At 39.6% G+C, this 22,161-nt stretch overlaps 1 protein-coding gene across 1 annotated transcript in view; it reads right to left on the bottom strand.

The window, feature by feature from the left end:
• Window positions 1–500: 500 nt before the first annotated feature.
• Window positions 501–22,161, bottom strand: part of SMPX (small muscle protein X-linked) — a 96,018-nt gene continuing 74,357 nt past the window's right edge. The window contains exons 5-6 of the mRNA XM_040338249.1: window positions 21,287–21,441; window positions 501–919 (exon numbers count right to left, since the gene is read on the bottom strand). Coding sequence (XP_040194183.1) covers window positions 21,301–21,441 — 141 coding nt within the window. The 3' untranslated portion in view covers window positions 501–919; window positions 21,287–21,300. The remainder of the gene's footprint in view (window positions 920–21,286; window positions 21,442–22,161) is intronic.

Genomic DNA, 22,161 nt, shown 5'->3' on the forward strand with positions numbered 1-22,161 from the left:
GGGATATTTAGAATGGTAGCAGTATATATTTTGGCCTAAATTTATGAAGAGAAATAATTTATCTGCAAAAAAAAAATTGAAACAAAGAAAAACGCTCTTTTAAATCAGAATTTTTATAATTTTTATATTTATTTAGCAAAAAAGAAAGAACCCAGAGGTGATTAAATACCACCAAAATAAAGCTATATTTGTGTGAAATAATTTGTGTAAAATGTTGTGTAAAAATGTAATTTGGGTACAGTGTTGGATGACTGAGTAACTGTCATTGAATGGTAATTGTCAATGGAAAGGGGCGAAAGTCTCCGGTATTGAAGTTGTAAAATAGGGTGTTTTTTTGTTATATGCTGAACGGATATTTTTTTTTTCATGGATAACAACTGATATAATAAAAAAAGTGAAAATGCAAAAATAAAGAAACAATGAAGGTACTATAAAAAATTTGATTTTTTTTTCAAGGTGGTATTCTCTAACATACACAAAAAAATGGGGCACTATCTGCCTTTTTTTTTTTTTTTTTGCATAGGTACAAATACATTTTTTGAAAGATTGTACAAACATTTCCATTCATTAATAATGATGAATATTGTAACTGTGTCTCTCTAAGAAGTCAACAATGTAACAAAGTTGATATTTTTTCATTAGAACTCCTTAAAACATTTTTTTTAATTATATATATTTTAATTTATGCTTATAGTTTCTTTAAAGTCATTTTTAAAAACTGGATACATTCCAAATTTTAAATATATCATCAATACTTTTTTTATTAAGAATAATTAAAACAAACGTACAAATAAGTTATTTGCTGCAATATGGAAGAACACGGCATATAGGAATTTTTCAGTCTTTGTACAAATACAAAAAAAATCCATTGGTTCACTTTTCTCTATGCATGTTCCTTCACCAGAGATCAATCTTGTATCTGTAAATATAAAAAGATATGATAGTAAAGTGGAACATTAGTTGGAATCTTTATTTTATTTTTATTTATTTTTCTTGTCAAATTTGTCTATTAAAGTTTAACAAATCACAAAGGTTAAAAAGCAGTGCTAAAAAGAAACATGTCAAGGTATAATAAACAACTATTGCTCCACAATTTAACTGAAAGTAGCCTATTTTGCAAGTCTGTTTTAGGATTAGCAGTGTAGATACTATTTTAGAGATTTGGTCAATAGAGGCTGGAATCTAAAATGGATAATAAAGATATAATAAAGCCTCAGATTAAGTAAAAAGTCACAACTAAACTAAAATATGCATCACAAAAGAGTGATAAGGGATTATTGATGAAATCAGGTAGAATATACAAAAGTATTGCTATTTCAAACTAAAGGGGAAAAAAAAAGATAGAGAAAGGTGTAATGAAAACAAAGGTAGAAGGAAGAGAAAAGATAGAAAAAGAAAAAAGAGATGCCATAGAAAGAATCCTCGGAGTGTGTTTAATACTTGATCTCTATGTATTAAAGATCCTAATATATTGTTTAAACGTGTTGCTAAGACTTTCACTAAGAGTTTAATGTCCAAATTAAGTAGGGAAATGGGTCTATAGTTGGAGAAAGATGTTTCATCTGAATTTGGTTTGGGAATCATTGAAATAATTGCTGTTAGGCCCCGTACACACGATAGAATCCATCCGCAGATAAATCCCAGCAAATGGGTTTCTGCGGATAGATCCTATGGTGTGTACACGCCAGCGGATCTGTTTCCGCGGAGAAATCTCCTCTGGGATGGATTCCAGCAGATCGGATATTTGCTGTGATGCACAACAAATCCATCTGCTGGAATCCATTCCAACGGATGGATCCGCTCGTCTGTACAGACTTACCGGATCCATTCGTCCAAAGGGATTCCCCGCACGCGTCGTAATGATTTGACGCATGCGTGGAATTCCTTATATGACAGCGTCGCGCCCGTCGCCGCGTCATAATCGCGGCGACGGCGCGACACGTCATCGGCAGAGGATTTCCGCGCGGATTTCAATGCGATGGTGTGTACACTCCATCGCATCGAAATCTGCGGAAATCTTTGAGAGGATTTATCCGTGGAAACGGTCCGCTGGACCGTATCTGCGGATAAATCCTCTCGTGTGTATGGGGCCTTAGAGTTTCAGGTCGAAAAGAGTGTCTGGCAAGAAGAGAATTAGGGGCTTCAGTCAATAATGGAGTTAGGATATGAGCAAACGTCTTATAATATATGTCTGAAAAGCTATCTGGGCCTGGGTGTTTACAGGATTTAATAGCCATATTAATTTCACTAGTGGTTATGGAATTTCAAAGGCTATCTCGTTGGGCCAAGGGGATAGACGGGAATGTGATATGTGAGAAGAATGAATCTGCAGAAGCTTGATCTAGGGGTTCCTCTTTTTTATATAAAGAAGCAAGATGTTTTTGAAAAGAGTGAAGAATTTTTACAGGATTACTGGTGTATGTATCTTGTGACAGTTTCAGATGTATGGTTTGGAGGAGTGAGTAGACTTTTTAGCTAGGAGTGTAGTAGGTTTATTGGCTTCAAGGTAAAATGAATGCCTAGATTTACATAAAAAAAATTCGTCAGAGTTTGAGAGGAAAAGATCAAAATCAAGACATGCTTTATCTAATTGTGATTTTGTAGTGGGACTAGGATTCGATTGAAAGAGCACATGGGAAGAAATACATTTTGTCTCCAGTTTTTGCAGCACCAGACGTTTTTATTTTTTAAGAAAAGAGGATTGTTGAATACATGCTCCACAGAACACAGGTTTATGTGCCTCCCATAGTGTTAAAAGAGAAATATCAGGAGTTGCGTTATAGGCCAGATAGTCTTTTAATGCTTTTTCCAAATCTGCGGAATGAGATGGGTGGGATAGAATGGAGATATTAATCTGCCATGCTGGGTCATGTGCCTTAAGGATTAGAGAGATAAGTTCAGGGGTCATACCTATGGTAATTAATATGTGATCAATTCGAGAGAATGAGTTATGAGGATGAGAATAGAAGGTGAATTGACATTTTGCAGGATTCATTTTACGCCAAGTGTCTAATAGAGAATGTTGCAGGATTAATTGCTGGAATGCATGTTTCTGTGGAATTGAGATGATGGGAATTGGGAATTTGCCTAGAGATGGATAAAGGACTTGAGTCGAGTCTCCACAAATTAATAAGGTGCCCATTTTATGAGTTTTGACCACCTGTAATAAATGGGAAAGGAAAGATATTGGAGTTTTGTTTGACGCATATTAGGATACTACTGTGATTGGTGAATCAGATAGATACCCCAAAAGTATGAGATATCGCCCTTCAGGATCTTTATTCTCTGCCTGGAGGGAAAAAGGTGTTGTACGATGAAATTTCACCAATACTCCTCATTGTTTTGTCTCAGCAGAAGCTGTGAAAACGTGAGGATATAAAGAGACAAAATATTTAGGGGTTGACATTTTAGTAAAATGGGTCTTTCTGGAGACATACAATATGTGATTTTGTTGAAGCTAAGGAGCGAAATACTTTAGTACGCTTTTGTGGTATGTTGAGGCCCTGTACATTTAAAGTAAGTACATTTAAGGGGGCCATTGATAGATCATGAACTCAATATCGTCATACATTTTATTTCTGAATCGCATAGCCACACATACCCCTGGGAGGAGTAAAGATCTATAGAAGAATATAGAAAAGATTGTAGAAGTAAGAACAGGAATAAGAGTCATATGAACAGTTAACAGTAAGTCAATTATGTAAGTAACAAATAACAATACAGTGTACTGGGTGTGTAGGAAATACAGACCCAGAGGCCAAAAATCTATCCAGTGAAGTCCTCCTAGAAAACAAATAGGACGAATGCCTGAGGATAGAGTAGAGGGGAGAGTAGTGACAAGCTCTCTGGCCACAACAGCCAAAATTTTAAACATCTAAAAAATAATCGGTTTTAATATGAACTCAATAAAGGAAAGTACAGTAAATAGGAAATATGGGTAGGAAAGGGAGAGTGGGGGGGGGGGGGGGTTGGGGGAAGATGAGGGAAAAAATAGCTAGACATCTATTATATTTTATTTTAACTTTTTAGATTGTATACCAAGTCTGTGGATTATTTGTTCACAGAAAAAGTGAACATAAATGGTCGATATCTCTATATTTGAAAAAGATTTTTTGAATATCCATAAATAATGTTTAGAACTAACTAAAATAATGAATATTCTAAGTATAAGATTATTGGATTATATGTGAGAAGGTAATAGGTTATACTTATACCTATGAATTGGGGGGAGATAAAAGTAAAAAAAAAAAAAAAGAGAAGGGGTGGGGTTGTGATTGGGGGGAAATGGATAAAAAAAGTATAAAGTATATGCAGTTTGATTAAGAACGAACTAGATAAGGGATAAAACTAGACTAGAGAAGGGATAAAAAAGTATAAAGTATATTCAGTTTGATTAAGAACGAACTAGAGTAAAGATGCCGACAGTAACCGTTAGGTCGCAAAAAGTCCGAACATTTAGAAAGAATAGGATCAAGGGGAAAAAAATGATCTTCAATCCATTCAGTCCATAGCGTCTGCAAGATCTGTCAGGAGAATTGAAGTGACTACGCTTAGTGGCCTCTATTTCCCTTGGTATTGGATGCTTTACTTTATAAGATGTATTATATCGACGAGGAGTTTCAGAAAAAGGAAACCACCGGTCCAAGAGATGTACAGTAGATCCTGTAGTACACTTTGCAGCTCATCAGCAGATTTGCACCTATATTTGGAACTTAGGTGGGTGAAACGTATGGAAAACGGAAATCCCCATTGATATGATATCTGATTTTGCCAGTGAAGAAGGGGCTTCAAAACATGTCTTTTTAGAAACTGTAATTGAAGAAAGATCAGCAAAGATTTGGTAAGAATTTCCTTGGAAACTGAGAGAATCCTTTGCACATGCTGCAGCAAGAAGTTGCTCTTTCGAGGGAAAATAGTGGAATTTCACAATTATGTCTCGAGGTGGCCCTTCAGCCTTGCGTGGTGTGAAAGCCCTGTGAATCCTATCTAGCTCTAAATGCTCGACAGGGATTGATGGATGTAACTCTTGGAATAAGGCAGTTATAGTGGACTGGAGATCAATGATTGCCTCAGGAATCCCACGAATACGTACATTTTCAAAATCTTTGAAACATGCATTTAGAGTAAGGTTTTCCTCCTTAAGATTCATTAATTTGTGTATGTGAGATTGTACGTTTGTTTCCACTTCATTAACTCTATTTTCTAGGTCTGATCTGCGTTGACCTAATTTACGAATTTCTTTAGTCAAACTGTTCGTGATATGGTCGGATGTCTGTCTAAAGGCTTTCTGAAGCATCTTTTCAAATTGTTTTAATATGCTAGGATGTATGGAGTCTGCTTTCATATGCTGTGCAGAGTCATTAAAATCAGTCAGTCTCCTTATAAGCTGCCTGTGACTGCTGTTTCTGCCTAGCAGCCCGTGAGGTGGCGTCATTTTCGTTACAGCTCTGGGCTGAATGTCTTTAGTATTTTTTTTACTATTCTTCAGGCAGGCACCCACAAGTACCATTTTTTTGTTTCCTGTACCTCTGTGAAGGTAAATGAGTCGGGTTCTGCCAGAACTGAGCCGTGTAGGGGTTTTATAAGGCTGTGCAATCCTGAGAGTTACAGAGCTTTAGCGGGACATGTCTGACCCATTAATCAGGATCTTAAGTCCTGATAGATTACTTTAGGCTGGTCCCTTTTGCAAGTTTACCTATGTAAAACATTAAAAAAAAGTGTCTACACTGTTAAAAATTTAGTAAAGACCTGTCTCACTCTCTTCTGAACATGCTAAGTTGCTTTCTGTTCTCAGCATTGTGCCTAAAATCAGAGCCACTAGAGACCAATCAGCTGAAAGCTTTAAGATTTACTGTTGCTGAAGAGGGAACAAAGCAACAGGAATGACACGACATGACAGTGCGTAGGGAACACAGACTAGGAGGGAAGAAAGAAAAGCAGGAGAGGTCAGAGGACAAACTCTGCTGCCAGGCAGACATATAAGGGTTAAACTTGCAAGGATACTGTTTTGTTTTATCTTACCTCTCTGATATAATTTTTTTTATACCTCATTGGCAGCCTGTGAACTTCAGCACTGTAAAGCTTCTGTCAGCCTTCCTCTCTAGTCAAAACATACAATCAAGGCTGCAAATGTACATATTTTAATTACAGAAAGTGGCACATCGTTTTTGAGACTAAAGCCGGCCATACATGGATCAGGATGTAATCCATGTATGGGCAAGTCGATTCATCAATCAATTTAGCTAGCAGCAATCATTGTGTTTCCAGCCCTCCCCACCAGCAGAACACAATAGCACTGGGTGAGGCATTCCTCCATTAATGAGGGAATTGGGCGCTTTTCTTTCTTTCTACCCATTGTGGAAGGAAAAAAATACATAATCTATGGCCTGCTTCACGAGAAGGGAAGAGTTTTTAATAAGAAAGTGACTGCTCTGGTCTTCAACAAAATGGTGGCCTCCAGCAAGAAGTCACATGAGCAAAGCTTGAAGCAATTTACAGCATACATTAATTATGGTAGCATAATTATCAATGTGGAATGTATGTTCTTTTGCTAAAGAATATTACTTATTATCAAACTGTTATGGGTAAAGTTCCACTTTAAGTTTTCTTATATGCTAAATCTAATACCTAATGCAATGTAATAAACCATATAAGCCACTTAAAGCAGTCATATTCACCAGTGTTAATGCACAGTTAAATTAATAGAAATGTTGGGATAAAGAATATTGGAAGCACCGAAATATATAGCTTTTTTGGAAAAAAGGCTTTTCTTGTACCCTGCAGTTCTGCTTACATAACAATAAGCCTCTGAATTTAGTCATGTGATTTCCACTGTAAGTGAGTATCAGCTGATCCAGGTTTTTGGTCATGAGATCTCTCCTGAACCAGGGGGATTAGTTAGTAGGAACTTTTAGGAAATACACAGAGCACATCTTTTATCTTTACAAAGAACCAATTTAACTAAAAGAACAGCAATTTATTGGATAAACTTGCAATTTATTGGATAAAGATATACTTGGTACCTGTAAAAATCATGACCAAGTCCCACAGAGTAAAATATGTTTTCTATTTCTTTTCTTTAACATAAACTGCAAGGAATTAGACTACATCAAACTAAATGACCACTTTATAATGTTTTAAGAACTTGATGCACTGTATTTGTAGAGTATGACTTTGTTAATTCCGATAATAGCAATGCAATGGCATTTAAATAAGCAAGGGAATAGGTCTTTAGTAACAGTCACCAATAACAAAGACACACATGGCTCTTGGAATACTGATTAGCTTCCTGAACAACATTCTTGCTGTATGAGTCAACAGCTGCTTGTACATGTCATGTCAATCAGTATTAATGCCATTTTCAAGGCTTTGTTTATCAATGTGTTTGGAAAAAAATGCTTTTGTTGCCATTAGCAACCAATTAGTTGCCATATTTACAGTAGTAAAATTGATAGCATGTAAAAGTGAAGGTGACTTGCTGCCATGGAGCACCAAGGGTAAATCTTCTTTCCAACACACTCACAGGGTCCCTCAGTTAGTTTCTACTGTAATACCGCGTACACACAATCATTTTTCGGCTTGTAAAAAACTACTTTTATCAGCCTCTTGAAAAAACGAAGTTTTTTTCCAACTTCATCATTAAAACGACGTTGCCCACACATGATCGTGAAAAAAATGCTCTAGCAAAGCGCGGTGACGTACAACACGTACACCGGCACTATAAAGGGGAAGTCCCATTCGGATGACGCCACCCTTGGGGCTGCTTTTGCTGATTTGCGCTTTTCTGTCTGTTACAGCGTAATGAATGTGCTTACTCCATTACGAACGGTAATTTTACCAGAACGAGCGCTCCCATCGCATAACTTGCTTCTGAGCATGCGTGGGTTTTTCGCGTCGTTAAAGCCCACACACGATCATTTTTTACAACCCGAAAAACGACATTGTTTAAAACGTCGTTAAAAAATAGAGCTTTTACTAATTTTTTTTGGTCGTTTTTCAGAACCCGAAAAATGCTCTGAAGCCCACACACGATCATTTTAAAAGACATTTTTAGAAAACAACGTTTTTTACAACCCGAAAAATGATCATGTGTACGCGGCATAAGACCACATAATGATAATAAAAATTACTTATCCCCATTGTGTACTTAAAATTGGGGTATGCCTGTACTATGAATTAATGAGTATTTCAAAATCAAATTTGACCATGTGGAGCGATGACAGTAGGTTGTAACTGCATTATTGATACAATGTATTTACAGCCTCTTTAATGTGTTGAACAAAAGGGTACCCTTGATTTGCACATGATGTCAGCAGTAAAAATAAAGTGAAAGAATTTAATGTGTTCCTATTTAAATGTATGTCAAATCTAAACGGTTTAGCTTACAGAAGGACAGGGATGGAAACCTTGTCAGGTTTTCACTGCTATCTGGGACTTGGTTAGAGAGATTTGTGATGATAATGCATACTGGGCACCCCACAAAGCTGTATGAGAGGGCCAGGGCGAGTTGTTCAAAATTAAGTCATGACATTTTTGTAGAGTAGGGACACATAACAGCAGTGATTACCTTTGCTTAATCCCAGGAGTGCATCCCCATAACCTTTTAACTTGTCATATTTCCACAAGGGTCTGGAATTTCAAGGGACCTGCTATCGCAACTGAAGCAGATAACTAATAAACAGATTTGCTAAAGCTGTAAATAACGAATGGACCGTTTTAGCAAGAAATCTGGACAGAATTGCAGTATGTCAGAGTTTGCTTATCATCTTAGGCCCAGATTCTCAAAGGCATTACGACGGCGCGACACCATTTGCGCCGTCGTAACTCCTCATCTGGCCCCGGGTATCTATGCAACTGATTATTAGAATCAGTTACGCATAGATACCCATTAGATCTGACAGGCTCTTACGCTGTCAGATCTTAAAAGCAATTTTTTTTCCCGCCGCTAGGTGTCGCATCGTCGTTTTCCCCGTCGTCTATGCAAATGAGGTAATTACGCGAGATTCCCGAACATACGCGCGGTCGACGCTGAGAATTTACGTAGTTTCCGTAGCATACGCATAAGGTTGCCCCTGCTATTAGGAGGGGCAACCAATGTTAAGTATGGCCGTCGTTCCTGCGTCGAATTTAAAAAAAATTACGTCGTTTGCGTAAGACGTCCGTGAATGGCGCTGGACGCCATTTACGTAAATGTCTAAGCAAATGACGTCGGGGCGATGTCATTTAGCGCAATGCACGTCGGGAAATTTACCCGACAGAGCATGCGCAGTACGCTCGACGCGGGAGCGCGCCTAATTTAAATGGTGCCCGCCCCATTTGAATTGGGCGCGCTTGCGCCGAGCGATTTAACGATACACCGCCGCAAGTTTACAGGTAAGTGTTCTGAGAATCAGGCTGTAAACCTGTAAACCTGCGGCGGTGTAGCGTAAATCACATACGTTACGCTGCCCAGGAGCAACGTAAATGTATGAGAATCTGGGCCTGTATGTCTGTTAACAATAAGCATCCACAAAAGTTATCAGCACTTTCCACTGAGGAAATTAGAAGCAGCTTATTGTAAAACATTTTAGTTTTGTCATGCTATGACCAATATGGTATTTAAACCCATTAGGAGTAAATGGCATGCAATAAAATGTTTTATCCAGGGCTAATTGATATCATAAAAGCCTTACGGGCCTGCAGGGTAAAGCTGAGAGTATCATTGTCACGTCAATGACAGCGTGGTTTGAGATAGACTAGCTACTTGTCAAAGGTGATGAAGGGGTCTGCATCAATATAGACCTCCAATTATATCCTGTTGACAACCTTTTATGAGACAGGAAGTAAAGGTAACTCTCCAAATGAAACACAGACAGAATATAGGACGGTCTATGTGGACAGCTTTACCCCAGATGCTTAAAAACTTAGATGTGCTTGTTTTAATCATTAACCATGTGAGTTTCTAAAGGTTGTACAGTCATTAAATGTAACCATATTGCTACACTCCTGCTGAATTTTGCTTCTAATACCCTTGTGGAGGCTGCCATTTGTGGATGGACATTTCATGGTTACACAATCAGATTTCTATAATCTTTTTATATGGACTATAAACTGAAGGACTTATGAATAAATGGTTGTGGAACGAATCATCTGAGTTTCCATTAATTCTTCTGGGGAAATTTGTTTTGATTTATGAGTGCTTTGGATTACAAGCATGTTTAAAAAAATTGAAACAATGAGGTTGCACCTAGTAAGTTGATGCACAATAGGGATGAGCTTCGTATTCGAGTCGAACTCATGTCGACTCGAACATCGTATGTTCGATCGTTCGTCGAAATACGAAAAAAATGGGTCGTTCGCGCCAAATTCAAGTTACGTTTCACAGACCATAATTCACTGCGGCATCGCTGGCTGATGATTGGCCAAGCATGCACTATGACCCGCATGCTTGGCCACTCACAGCTTGCAAAAAACGGAGAGCTATAATTGGCCAAAGCCAGGGTGGCTTTGGCCAATTATGGCTCAGGGGGTTTAGTACACGCCCCACACTATAAAAGGCCGCCTGCAGGCCGGCTATGCGTAGTATGTTGCGGTGGTTAAGAGAGGACAGAGAGAGACAAAGAGTGTCATTTTTTGCAGGTAGATAGAGCAGGCAGGCAGGCAGGCAGGCTAGTCAGGTAATGTTACAGTGTGTAGAGGATATATATACATCCCAGGTGTTGTACATATATTTATACACTGTATAGTTTAGCTAGATCAGTTCTTCCTAATTTACTGGCAGGCAGGTGATTGTGCTAGCTGCAGTATTCTTACGTGGTTTATTGCCTGTGTCCTCTGTAGTTTGCACCTAAAGCTACTTGGTGTGTACTGGCCGTGTGCTCTGTAGTTTGCACCTAAAGCTACTTGGTGTGTAATGGTCATGTGCTCGGTAGTTTGCACCTAAAGATTCAGGAGCAGTGATTTTAATGATGCTTAAATTAAAAAAATTCCTTACCTGTTGGGGCCCAGATTCTCAAAGGAGATACGACGGCGTATCTCCAGATACGCCGTTGTATCTCTGAGTCTGGGCGGTCGTATCTATGCGCCTGATTCTTAGAATCAGTTACGCATAGATCTCTATTAGATCCGACCGGCGTAAGTCTGTTACGCTGTCGGATCTTAACTGCATATTTATGCTAGCCGTTAGGGGCGTGTACGCTGATTTACGCCTAGAAATATGTAAATCAGCTAGATACGCAAATTCACGAACGTACGCCCGGCCGACGCAGTACAGATACGCCGTTTATGTTAGGCTTTTCCCGGTGTAAAGTTACCCCTGCTATATGAGGCGTACATGCGGCGTACCAATGTTAAGTATGGACGTCGTTCCGGCGTCGAATTTTTAATATTTTACGTTGTTTGCGTAAGTCGTCCGTGAATGGGACTGGACATCATTTACGTTCACATCGAAACCAATTTATTTTCTTGCGGTGTACTTTGGAGCAATGCACACTAGGATATTCCACGGACAGCGCATGCGCTGTTCGTGAAAATCGTCAATCACATCGGGTCACAAGTTATTTACATAAAACACGCCCCCCTGTTTCAAATTTGAATTAGGCGTGCTTACACCGGCCAATTTACGCTAAATGTTACTAAACCCACAACAGTAAAAACAGTCTGTATATACCATAAAGCATGCTTGTTATACTCACCCGCTGTTTGATCCTGTATTCCATATACATAATATATAACCATATTCTGATAGAACAGAGCCTTGGGGGCTAAGCTGCACATGCTCAGTTTGGTGTGTTTTGATAGAAAGTTTTTTTTTGCTGCATGTGATCAGCACAGGGCCAATTAGCACTGTCCAGACAGGAGGTCAGGAGGTCTGCAGCCTTAAAGGGCAATCAGGAGAGAATGAAAACTCCTCCTACAAGCTTTAACCAGATACTGATAGTAACAAGACTGCTATATACTGCTGATGAGAAAAGGTATTTAGCAGTTTGTATTTACTAAAACAATTGCATTCCCATGCTCTGTGTACTGTGGGAGACCAGATATAGAGAATGCAGGGTCCTGGGTTTAGTAACAATTTAAATAGACCCATATCAGAAAATTCAAGGGGTATACAAATATAATTTATTGACCTGATTAACCAAGGTCATTATATAAAAAAAAGAGTTGCTCTGTAGGTAGAAAGCTTAGTAACATCTGGAATGTTATTCTAAGTTAACTGTATGGAATATAGCAACTAGGGCTGTTACTGATCAAAATTTTTGTGTTTGAATAATCAATTGTTTTTAATCGAAATCGACTAATTTCGATTAATTATAATGCACATACAGATCCAACTACTTTTAGCTGATCTCCTTGCAGGCTGATTCCCAGTGCAGCTACCAACCACTGGAAAAATGGATAGCAGGATACAAAAAACACACAAAGGCAGCGCTCGATGGGAATAGCATTAAAACTTTTATAGTCTTCAAGTAGGTAACAAAATAAATATTGCACTGGAGATAAAATCGATGTAGCTACATAAACTGTAAAAATGGTGCGAGTAATACCAAACGGTAGCAAAAGCAGTCATAAAAACATGTAACTAAGTATGATACTGGTATAAAAATGTGTACAACAATACCACTGCTGAATCCAGATGAGGAGAGGTTAACATCAGTCCGTCTGCATGTAGATGTCCCATGAAGGGAACTATCACAACTCCCAGTGGATGGTTGCAGAATCCCAGGTTGATAGAGGGAAGTGATAGAGGGAAGTGTAACAGCCCTTGCGTGTGGCAGATAGTAAGGTCCAGCCGGCATGCAGATATGAAGGCACAGCAAAGGAGCCCTTCAGATGGACACGGCAAGCCCCGCCGGTGTTCGTGACGTCACCGTATCTCCGACGGAACTCCCTGAAGGCCCGGAAGCCGGCGGAGAGGTGAGTACCAATCAAAAAAATTTTGATCAATCAAAAAAATTTAAGATTAATCGATGAATTAATAGTTAATTTCCACAGCCCTAATAGTAACATATATTTTGTTTTAAAATGTGAGAAAAAAAGTCAATATTTTGTTAATATTGTAGGATGTGTGTTGGGCTGTTCTGTTTTCAAAAATATGCTCAATAAACTCCCCAGTTCCAATGAGCATGTGGGTCTCTCTGGATAACACTTGTAGTTATAGAGTCGGACCAAATACTGATGTAAGCTTGTGCATTGTAATTCAGAATCTTTGCAATCAGAAACCTGTAAAGATGGCACAAACTCCACTCAACCATATCTTAGCTTTCCTTTAGTTATATAGATTTATACCAAGATCATGTTTACTCATGTGCATCCTGCATAACTTCTAACTGGAGTTGGAGAAAATTAGATCAAACTAGTTTTTCTCAAATATTTTTCTCTTCCCTCCTAATTAAAATCTTTATATTAACATACATGTATCCAAATATGCTAATAAACTAAAGCCCCTTCTGTTAAAATGACTAATTGGGATAGGCTAGGCAGGCAGTCATAAAGTGAAAAACCGGCACATCTTTGAAATGAGAAAAATATGTGTATGCTATTTGTTGTTTGTACCTGTACAAGAAAGAGTACTTGGCATTTTGCATTTTTTTTATTTTACCTAAAAAACACTAAAGCCTTGTACACACGATCAGTCCATCCAATGAGAACGGTCTGATGGACCGTTGTCCTCTGGTTAACCAATCGTGTGTATTTTTTACATTTTACTCAAAATACACTGACCCTGAACTTTAACCCCGACCTTTGACCTTGACATTAACCATAACCTTGACCATAACACTGACCTAGATCAAACCTTAATCTACCTGTTTTATCTTTATTTTGTATTATTTATATTTCTTTAACACATATTTGTTGTTGTGTACATTAAACCCTCTAGTATAAGAAAAAGATGCAATGGAGGATATTTACAAAAACTCAGAATCTGGTGCAGCTGTGCATGGTAGCCAATCACCTTCTAACTTCTGCTTGTTTAGTTAGGCTTTGACAATAAAACATGGAAGCTGATTGGTATCTATGCACAGCTGCACCAGATTTTGCAATCTGCAGTTTTAGTAAATAACCCCCAATGCATCTTTTTTCCATTAAAGAGGAGAAATGATGCAGCCAATCAGAGGCTATCACAGCGATCAGGTGATCGGTCACCTGGATTTCGGGTTCCTGATCATTAGTACGAGATGTGGGGCTCTGGGTGAGAGCCTGATCTCAGAGCAGGGAGCCCACTGTGCAGTACACTCCCATCACAAACAAAGCTACACATAAGTTGTGGCCTTGCAGATAAACTCCCACCTCCCATATGAGCACATATGCAATATGTGTACAGGAAGTGGCAAGGAGTTAAAAAAACATCCAGTTAGCCCATACAAATGAACTATATTTTTATATTTTATTTTATATATTTTCACCTCCATAAAAAATAGGCAAACAACACCATTTGAATAACAAAGTAACTTGCTAAAGATGCCAATTATAGGCTTGTTGTTTTTATTTCTTATGTATAAGAAATATGCCGTTTCAATGTATCTTATATAATAAGAAAGATACCAACCATCTGTCATTTGTTATTTGTTGAATCACAATTATCTTGAAATGTATTACCTTAAGACATACAAACTAATGGTATTTTCAAGGGTATGGAGACCTACCAAGACCTTTCAACAGCATTTGTAACCTTGAGCTACTTTTCTGTTTAGCATCATACCAGATAAAGGAAAAAAATGTAAGTATCCCCAACAACACTATTATAAAACAGTACATCGGTAACATCTTGTTTATATATATATATATATATATATATATATATATATATATATATATATATATATATATATATATATAATTTCTTTCCTATGCCTGTTTTTTCTCATATAACTCTTGTGTTCCGTCTTTATCTAAACTTCTAGAATATATTCTTTGAAATATTTTATGGCATGGGCAGCACAGAAAAATACAGTTGGCATTTATTAATGGCTTAAATTTGAATGTTGGATACAAAGATTTAGGTTTCTAGAGAACTGGGTTGACTTTTCATTAGGGTTATAACATATAAGATAAAGACATTGTTCACAGAGGAGTATGGGATGTTTGGAGAAGTAGTAGTTGGGAAGAGTAAGGGTAAAGAGAACTAGGACAAAAGCTCACAGGTCAAAAAAGTGCCAGGGTAAAATATTACATGGGAAAGGTTAGGTAGTAATAAGAACAAACATTGAAGAATACAAATCAAATTGTTCAACAATTACAACAGTAATACCCGGTTCAGGACAAAGGGTGGGCAGAAGGGAAAGCTGCCCAGGGCACTGTGGTATCATGTGAGCTGGGGGGTGGGCAGCACAAGGAGATTGGAGGTAGGAAATTTGTGCTGGCAGGGTGAATTTGAGGGGGGAAGGAAGGGGGTATGAATCGTTCCAGGAGGGGTAAATTTGTGAGGTGTGATAAGAGTGGTGATTTGGGGGATTTGTGTTGGGAGGGGGGATGGGGAAGAGATGTTGTGCTAAGAGGGGAGATATGGGGGTAAGCATGCAGATTAGTGCTCAAATTTTTTTCAGGGGGATATTTGCTGACACATAATCATACATCTTGGGGGGGGGGGGCACAATTTGGCATGTTTGCCCTGGGTTCTAGATGACCTTGTCCTGGCACTGAGTAATACGATAAAAGATTGAAGAATTCAACTCAAATTGTACAACAAAATTATCCTATAAATTTAAACATTAAATGTAAAGGCGAATATAGATGTTTTGAATGTTACACCATAGCTCAAGGATTGGTACCAAGACCTTTAGTTCATTTACAATTTACAGTGCAGGCTGTACTTCTGCCCAAGTTTAGATTAAGGTTCAAAATGCCCATAACCATCAACTATCGAATTCAGAACCCCTGTAGTCACTAGAAGATAAAGGGTTTCACAACTGACTAGCCATTTCATGATGATCTGGAAAACTGGAAAAAGGAAGTGTGGGTATTGGCAGTAGCAATTAATTAGATTTAAGTATTCATTTCCTAAACTATCATGGGAAAATGATGGGTGGGGAGATGCCCAGAGCATTACCCTTTCATCCAGGTCAAATTTATGGAAAGGCAGGATAAACTGAAACCTGGGGTAGCAGAATATTCCCACCACCTACTGTTCTTTTTTTTAACATACCTTCATTATGTAATTTTTCAGAGAAATAAATATTGGAATAACAAATATACAGTATATTTTATTTGAGGTATATAAAATGTAACATAAAGATTTGTTGTCATGGAGGGCAGAACCAAAAAATTTCCTTTTCAGACAACAAACTGAGGTTTATTCTAATTTTAGATGTACACTGTATACCTTCCATTGTACCAATTTTTGGATATACAGTATATAATAGAAACTACATGTACATTTTTGCCATGTATAATAACATCTTAATGTTTTGTTTTATTTATAAAAATCTTTAGTGGCTCGAGAGTGATGTAAGATTTAAACTCTCTGCAAGAAGGCAGGGATCATATCACAGATGCAGTGTCGACATGTGGTGAGTCTCTGTCGGCCACCTGGCACCAGTTATCAAGCTTTACGTCTGGCACTGAAGAGAGGAGTGTCTGCCAGTTGAGTACTATCACTTAGATAACAGGGCTGTCTTCTTGTCATCATCATGCTAGGTGTACACCTGTTTAATGTCTTTGAAAAACATAATTATTGGATTATTTCTCGAAAATGGATTAACAGTTTCCTATGCTGGAATGCACACAAAAAAGACAATACATATGACTTTGTAGAAAGTGGCACACATAGATGAGAAAGAAGGACAGATGGTCCTTCTCCAAGTATCCTCCAAGTATTTTAGGTTATCCCTTTGGCATTCATTTGAAGTCTCTGACAGGAAGGAAATGACAGCAGGTAAGATGGCTCCTCTAGCTGGACTTCTGTGTCCAGTTACAGGCCATTGTACAGTCTTGCACATCCATTTAGAAAAGGTGCACAGACTCATGCACATACGCATCTTCCTATTCACACTCATCAGCACGTGCAATCGCTTGCTAGTACACGCACATCTGTCACTAATACTGGTGCCAAGTGCTCGTTTTCATTGCTGCCTTATTTACAGCATTTCCTGTGTCATCTGTGACCCGTTACCTGCATCTGATACCAGTTACCAACCCAGCTTGTCTTGACCATTCCTTGAAATCTGTCTGAACTGATTTTGGCTTGCTTTCTGACCTTTGCCTCTGCCTGCTCCTGTTGCCACTGTACTGCTGAACCAACACCAGCTCTGGTCTGCATCCGGACTCAGTGCCGTCTTAATAGCATCATGGGCCCCTGGGCAAAGTAATAATCTGGGCCCCTTCAATGGAGGGAACAGCGGAACATCCACAGCACACCCGGGAATGGCCAGGAAACCTGTAGCTTCTCCTCTCCTCCCTTGATGGCTGCTGAGCCGCTCCACCCTCACTGCTCAATGTGCAGTGACACGCTGCTCTGTCCTGTACCCTCCACATCCCTTCTCCCACCCCTCTCTCCCTGCATGTGTGCTGCTAGCTACGTCTGTGAAGGGGATGAGTGAGCGGGAAGAATAAAAAGTCAAAGACCACAAGAATGAGAGAAGTCACTAAGAGCCCCCGGGGACCATTCAAGTAAGTGAGCACTGTGACCAGACGCCCTTCTCTCTCCCCCTTCCTTCTTTCTCCCCCTTCCTTCTCTCTCCCCCCCTTCTTCTCTCCCCCTTCCTTCTCTCTCCCCCCCTTGCTTTTCTCCCCCTCCTTCTCCCCCTCCTTCTCCCCACCTCCCTCTTCCTTCTCCCTCGCCCTCCTTCTCTCTCCCCCTTCTTCTCTCTCCCCCTCTCCTTCTCTCTCCCCCCCTCCTTCTCTCTCCCCCTCCTCCTCTCTCTCCTCCCTTCTCCTCGCTCTTCTTTTTTTCCCGCTTTCTTTCTCTCCCCCTTCTCCCCCCCTTCTTCTTCCTCCCCCATCCTTCTTCCCCCTCTCCTTCTTTCTTCCTTCTCCCTCGCCTTCCTTCTCTCCCCCACTTCTCGCCCCTCCTTCTCCCCCCCTCGTCCTTCTCTCCCCCCACCTCCCCTCTTCCTTCTCCCTTGCCTTCCTTCTCTCCCCCCACTTTTCCCCCTCCTTCTCCCCCTCTCGTCCTTCTCTCCCCCCACCTCCCCTCTTCCTTCTCCCTCGCCTTCCTTCTCTCCCCCCCCTCCTTCTCCCCCTCCTTCTCCCCCTCCTCCTCTCTCTCCTCCCTACTCCTCGCTCCTCTTTTTTTTCCCGCTTTCTTTCACCCTCCCCCCATCCTGCTCTCCCTTCCTTCTCACCCCCTTCCAGACACGCTGAATCTGGTGATAGTGGCAAGTGACACACTGAATTTTGTGGCAGGTGACAGTGGCAAGTGACACGCTGAATTTTGTGGCAGGTGACAGTGGCAAGTGACTTGGTGGCAAGTGACATGCTGAATTTGGTGGCAAGTGACATGCTGAATTTGGTGGCAAGTGACACGCTGAATTTGGTGGCAAGTGACACGCTGAAATTGGTGGCAAGTGACACGCTGAATTTGGTTGGCAAGTGACACACTGAATTTGGTGGCAAGTGACACGCTGAATCTGGTGACAGTGGCAAGTGACACACTGAATTTTGTGACAGATGACAGTGGCAAGTGACACGCTGAATTTTGTGGCAAGTGACACACCGAATCTGGTGGCAGGTGACAATGGCAAGTGACACTCTGAATTTGGTGGCAAGTGACACTCTGAATTTGGTGGCAAGTGACACTCTGAATTTGGTGGCAAGTGACACGCTGAATTTGGTGGCAAGTGACATGCTGAATTTGGTGGCAAGTGACACACTGAATCTGGTGACAGGGGATGGTGGCAAGTGACACACTGTAAAGTAGAAATATTGTACTTCCATTCTTGAGAGTTGGTGCGTAAATTGGGGCAACCTTGTAGGGGCCCATAGCATTACTTTGCCCAGGGGCCCATGAGTCTATTAAGATGGCCCTGGCTACAATGCCATGGATAACCCCAAAGTGCTTTACCTCCTGACCCCCACCCCCCTCAAAAAACAAACAAAAAAAACACAGTCATTGATGGTCAGAGGCATTTTAAACTCCCAGACCCCCTCCATCAGTGGTGTTTGCTGACATTTTAAATCCCCCACAAACAGGCCCATAAAATTGGTGGATAGTCCCCTACTAGTACACTGCAAAAGGACGCTTTCTCTCTGTGCGCAAGCTGTGGTCTTTTTGAAGAGGCCAGACATGCCCTCTTCTGAGTTAGAGCTAGACATCTCCAAGCAGCAGCATGCTTTGCTGATCAGCAAGCTCTAGCTCTGACATAGCATAATTGTTGATAATTTTCCCACACAGGAGGAAAATAAATCCTTCCTGTCCCCTAAAGGGCAGTCCAATCAACTCTTTAGATCAAAATATTGCTCTATTAGCTCATAACCTTAGAAATTTATTCAGTCAACTTTTAACCACTTCCTGACCAGCCGCCGTCATTATACTGAGGCAGGTCAACAAGATCACACGAACCGTCGTAGTTGTATGGTGGTCCCTTTAAGCGGAATTGCAGGCACGCAATGACCGCCGGCACGAGAGGCAGAACAGGGACGTGTGTGTCTAAACACACAAATACCTGTTTTGTTCTGTGAGGAGAGACAGATCGTGATTTCCTAATAGCTAGGAACCAAGATCTGTCAGGAACACAATTAACCCCTTGATCGCCCCATAGTGTTAGCCCCTTCCCTGCCAGTGAAATGTTTACAGTAATCAGTGCATTTTTATAGCACTGATCGCTCTATAAATGCCAATGGTCTCAAAATAGTGTCTAAAGTGTCCGATGTGTCCGCCATAATGTCGCAGTCCCGAAAAAAAAAACGCAAATCACCACCATTACTAGTAAAAAAAAATAATAATAATAATAGAAATGCAATAAATCTATCCCCTATTTTGTAGACGCTATAACTTTTGTGTAACCCAATCAATTTACACTTAGTTACCAAAAATATGTAGTAGAATACATATCGGCCTAAACTGAGAAAAAAAATTGGGGATATTTATTATAACAAAAATGTCCTAAATATTGTGTTTTTTTAAAAATGTACTCTTTTTTTTGTTTATTAATAGCGCAAAAAAAAATCTCACAGGTGATCAAACACCACCAAAAGAAAGCTCTATTTGTGGGGAACAAAGGATGTCACTTTTGTTTGGGTGTCAGCGTGGCACGATCGTGCAATTGTCAGTTAAAGTGACGCAGTGCTGAATCGCAAAAAAAGGCCCGGTCATTGAGCAGACAATTCTTCTGGGGGTTGAAGTGGTTAAAGCTCAATGTTGGTTGCACCATTACCAACTCGTGCAGGAAATCATTCCACAGCTTTAAGTGGAATTCAAGTCAAAACCTTTATTTTTCTAGATACTGTATGTACAAAGTAAGATATGATTAGAACATTTTAACATTTTTACTGCTGCTTGTGTCCCCACTGGAAATGCCCACTATTAATCTTTGCTTCGGTGAAGGGGAATTCAAAATTTAACAGGTGCCAACTGATGGCAAGTAGATACTAATAAATATATAGATATTAGAGCTACTAATGGTGGCATTTTTTTCAGGTGACGATTGTATAAGGTGGAATTTCCCCTCATTTCGGGGGGGGGGGGGGGGGGAGTCCATTTACTTGCTGCTAGGGAAACAGGATGTACAGGGAAATCTCACTAATGGCAAAATAAATAGCAATAAAAAATATGGCACAACCTCTAACCCTTCCCCATCATAACCAACACTCAAAGAACCTAAGAAAAGTTATATAAAGTTGCATTTTAAATTGTATTGTAGAAAGCTAACCATTTTCTATATGCACCTAATGTCTTCTTGTCCTTAGTACAAAATGTTAAATAATGCCAAATCTTTCTAATGACCTTGGATATATTTAAACATTCTAAAGCTGAATATGAGAAAAATTTCACCCACACTGCAAAAGTTAAATGTTTGCTTTTGTCTAACATACCATTAAATGCAGTTATACTTACCTTATCCCTCACTCCCGCAGGCTACTTCCACTCTGTGCAACTTGCCACCTAAAGCAGTTTCTCGTTGGAGCTTCGTTAGTCGCAGGAGGAGGAGTCCTACTACAAGGGTAGAGTTCAACTTTAAGTTGGCTCCAAAATCTCTTCTATTTTTCTGAAATGTAGATATTCAATGTTTCTAATCTCTCACTGTATGCAAGATTGTTCATCCTTTTTTTTTTTTTTTTTGCGTTGCCTGCCTCTGAACCCCCTCCAAACCTCAAATGTTCTTTTTACACTTCATAAATGCATGAATTTCAAATACACTATTAATCTCACCTTTGCATTGAAAACTACTGCTCCTCTGCTCTTGGTACAAATTTAAGTTCACTTCTAACATTCTGAATTTCCGATAGATTGACTGCAGGTCCGGGAAGTTTCACGGCCCCAGGTAGCTGCTTTTTCTCTTCATGTGGTAAATCTTGTGGATTGCTCTAGACAAAGAAAAAAATATGTAATAAAGTTAATATTAATATATGAGTGACATTACTTTTTTATTTTGTTATTAAAATTCTGAGCAATTTAGCATTTTTGTTTTACCTCACTTATTATCTAGTAGTTAGAAAAAAAATATCAGCTTATTTATTATAAATATCATTTATTTATTAAGATTTATTCATTTTTGGTTCACAAATTAACTCTCAATGGACAGTTTGGGTATACTGAAACATTGTCTGCTGCTGAAAGAATATTTAAAGTGTGTGTAAAGGCAAACTTTTTCCTGTTAGTCTTGAATAGGGTACGGAAGGGTTAGACACGTAATGTCCCCACTCTTATTTGTGAGAGAAAAAGTGGGAAGAAATACACAGTTTTTGGAGCTATCACCAGAGCAAGATGTGATGGGAATTCTTCCAATAGGGACAAATGTCCCAGTGACAAATACTGTATTTATTGGCGTATAACACTCACTATTTCACCCTGCAAATCTGTTACAAATAGTGTATGCGTGTTAAAAGCTGATACTGCAATTTGGGCTGCCTCGGAGAGAATGGGGAGGGGGGTGGGACGACTGCCATCAGATTACATACAGCGAGAATCTCCTCTTTACTCAGCAGCCTCTTTAACCACTTCCATACAGGGCACGTATACACCTTCCCGCCCAAGCCAATTTTCAGCTTTCAGCACTGTCGCACTTTGAATGGCAATTGCGCGGT

Source organism: Rana temporaria, chromosome 2, assembly GCF_905171775.1.
Source record: "Rana temporaria chromosome 2, aRanTem1.1, whole genome shotgun sequence".
Taxonomy (NCBI): Eukaryota; Metazoa; Chordata; class Amphibia; order Anura; family Ranidae; genus Rana; species Rana temporaria.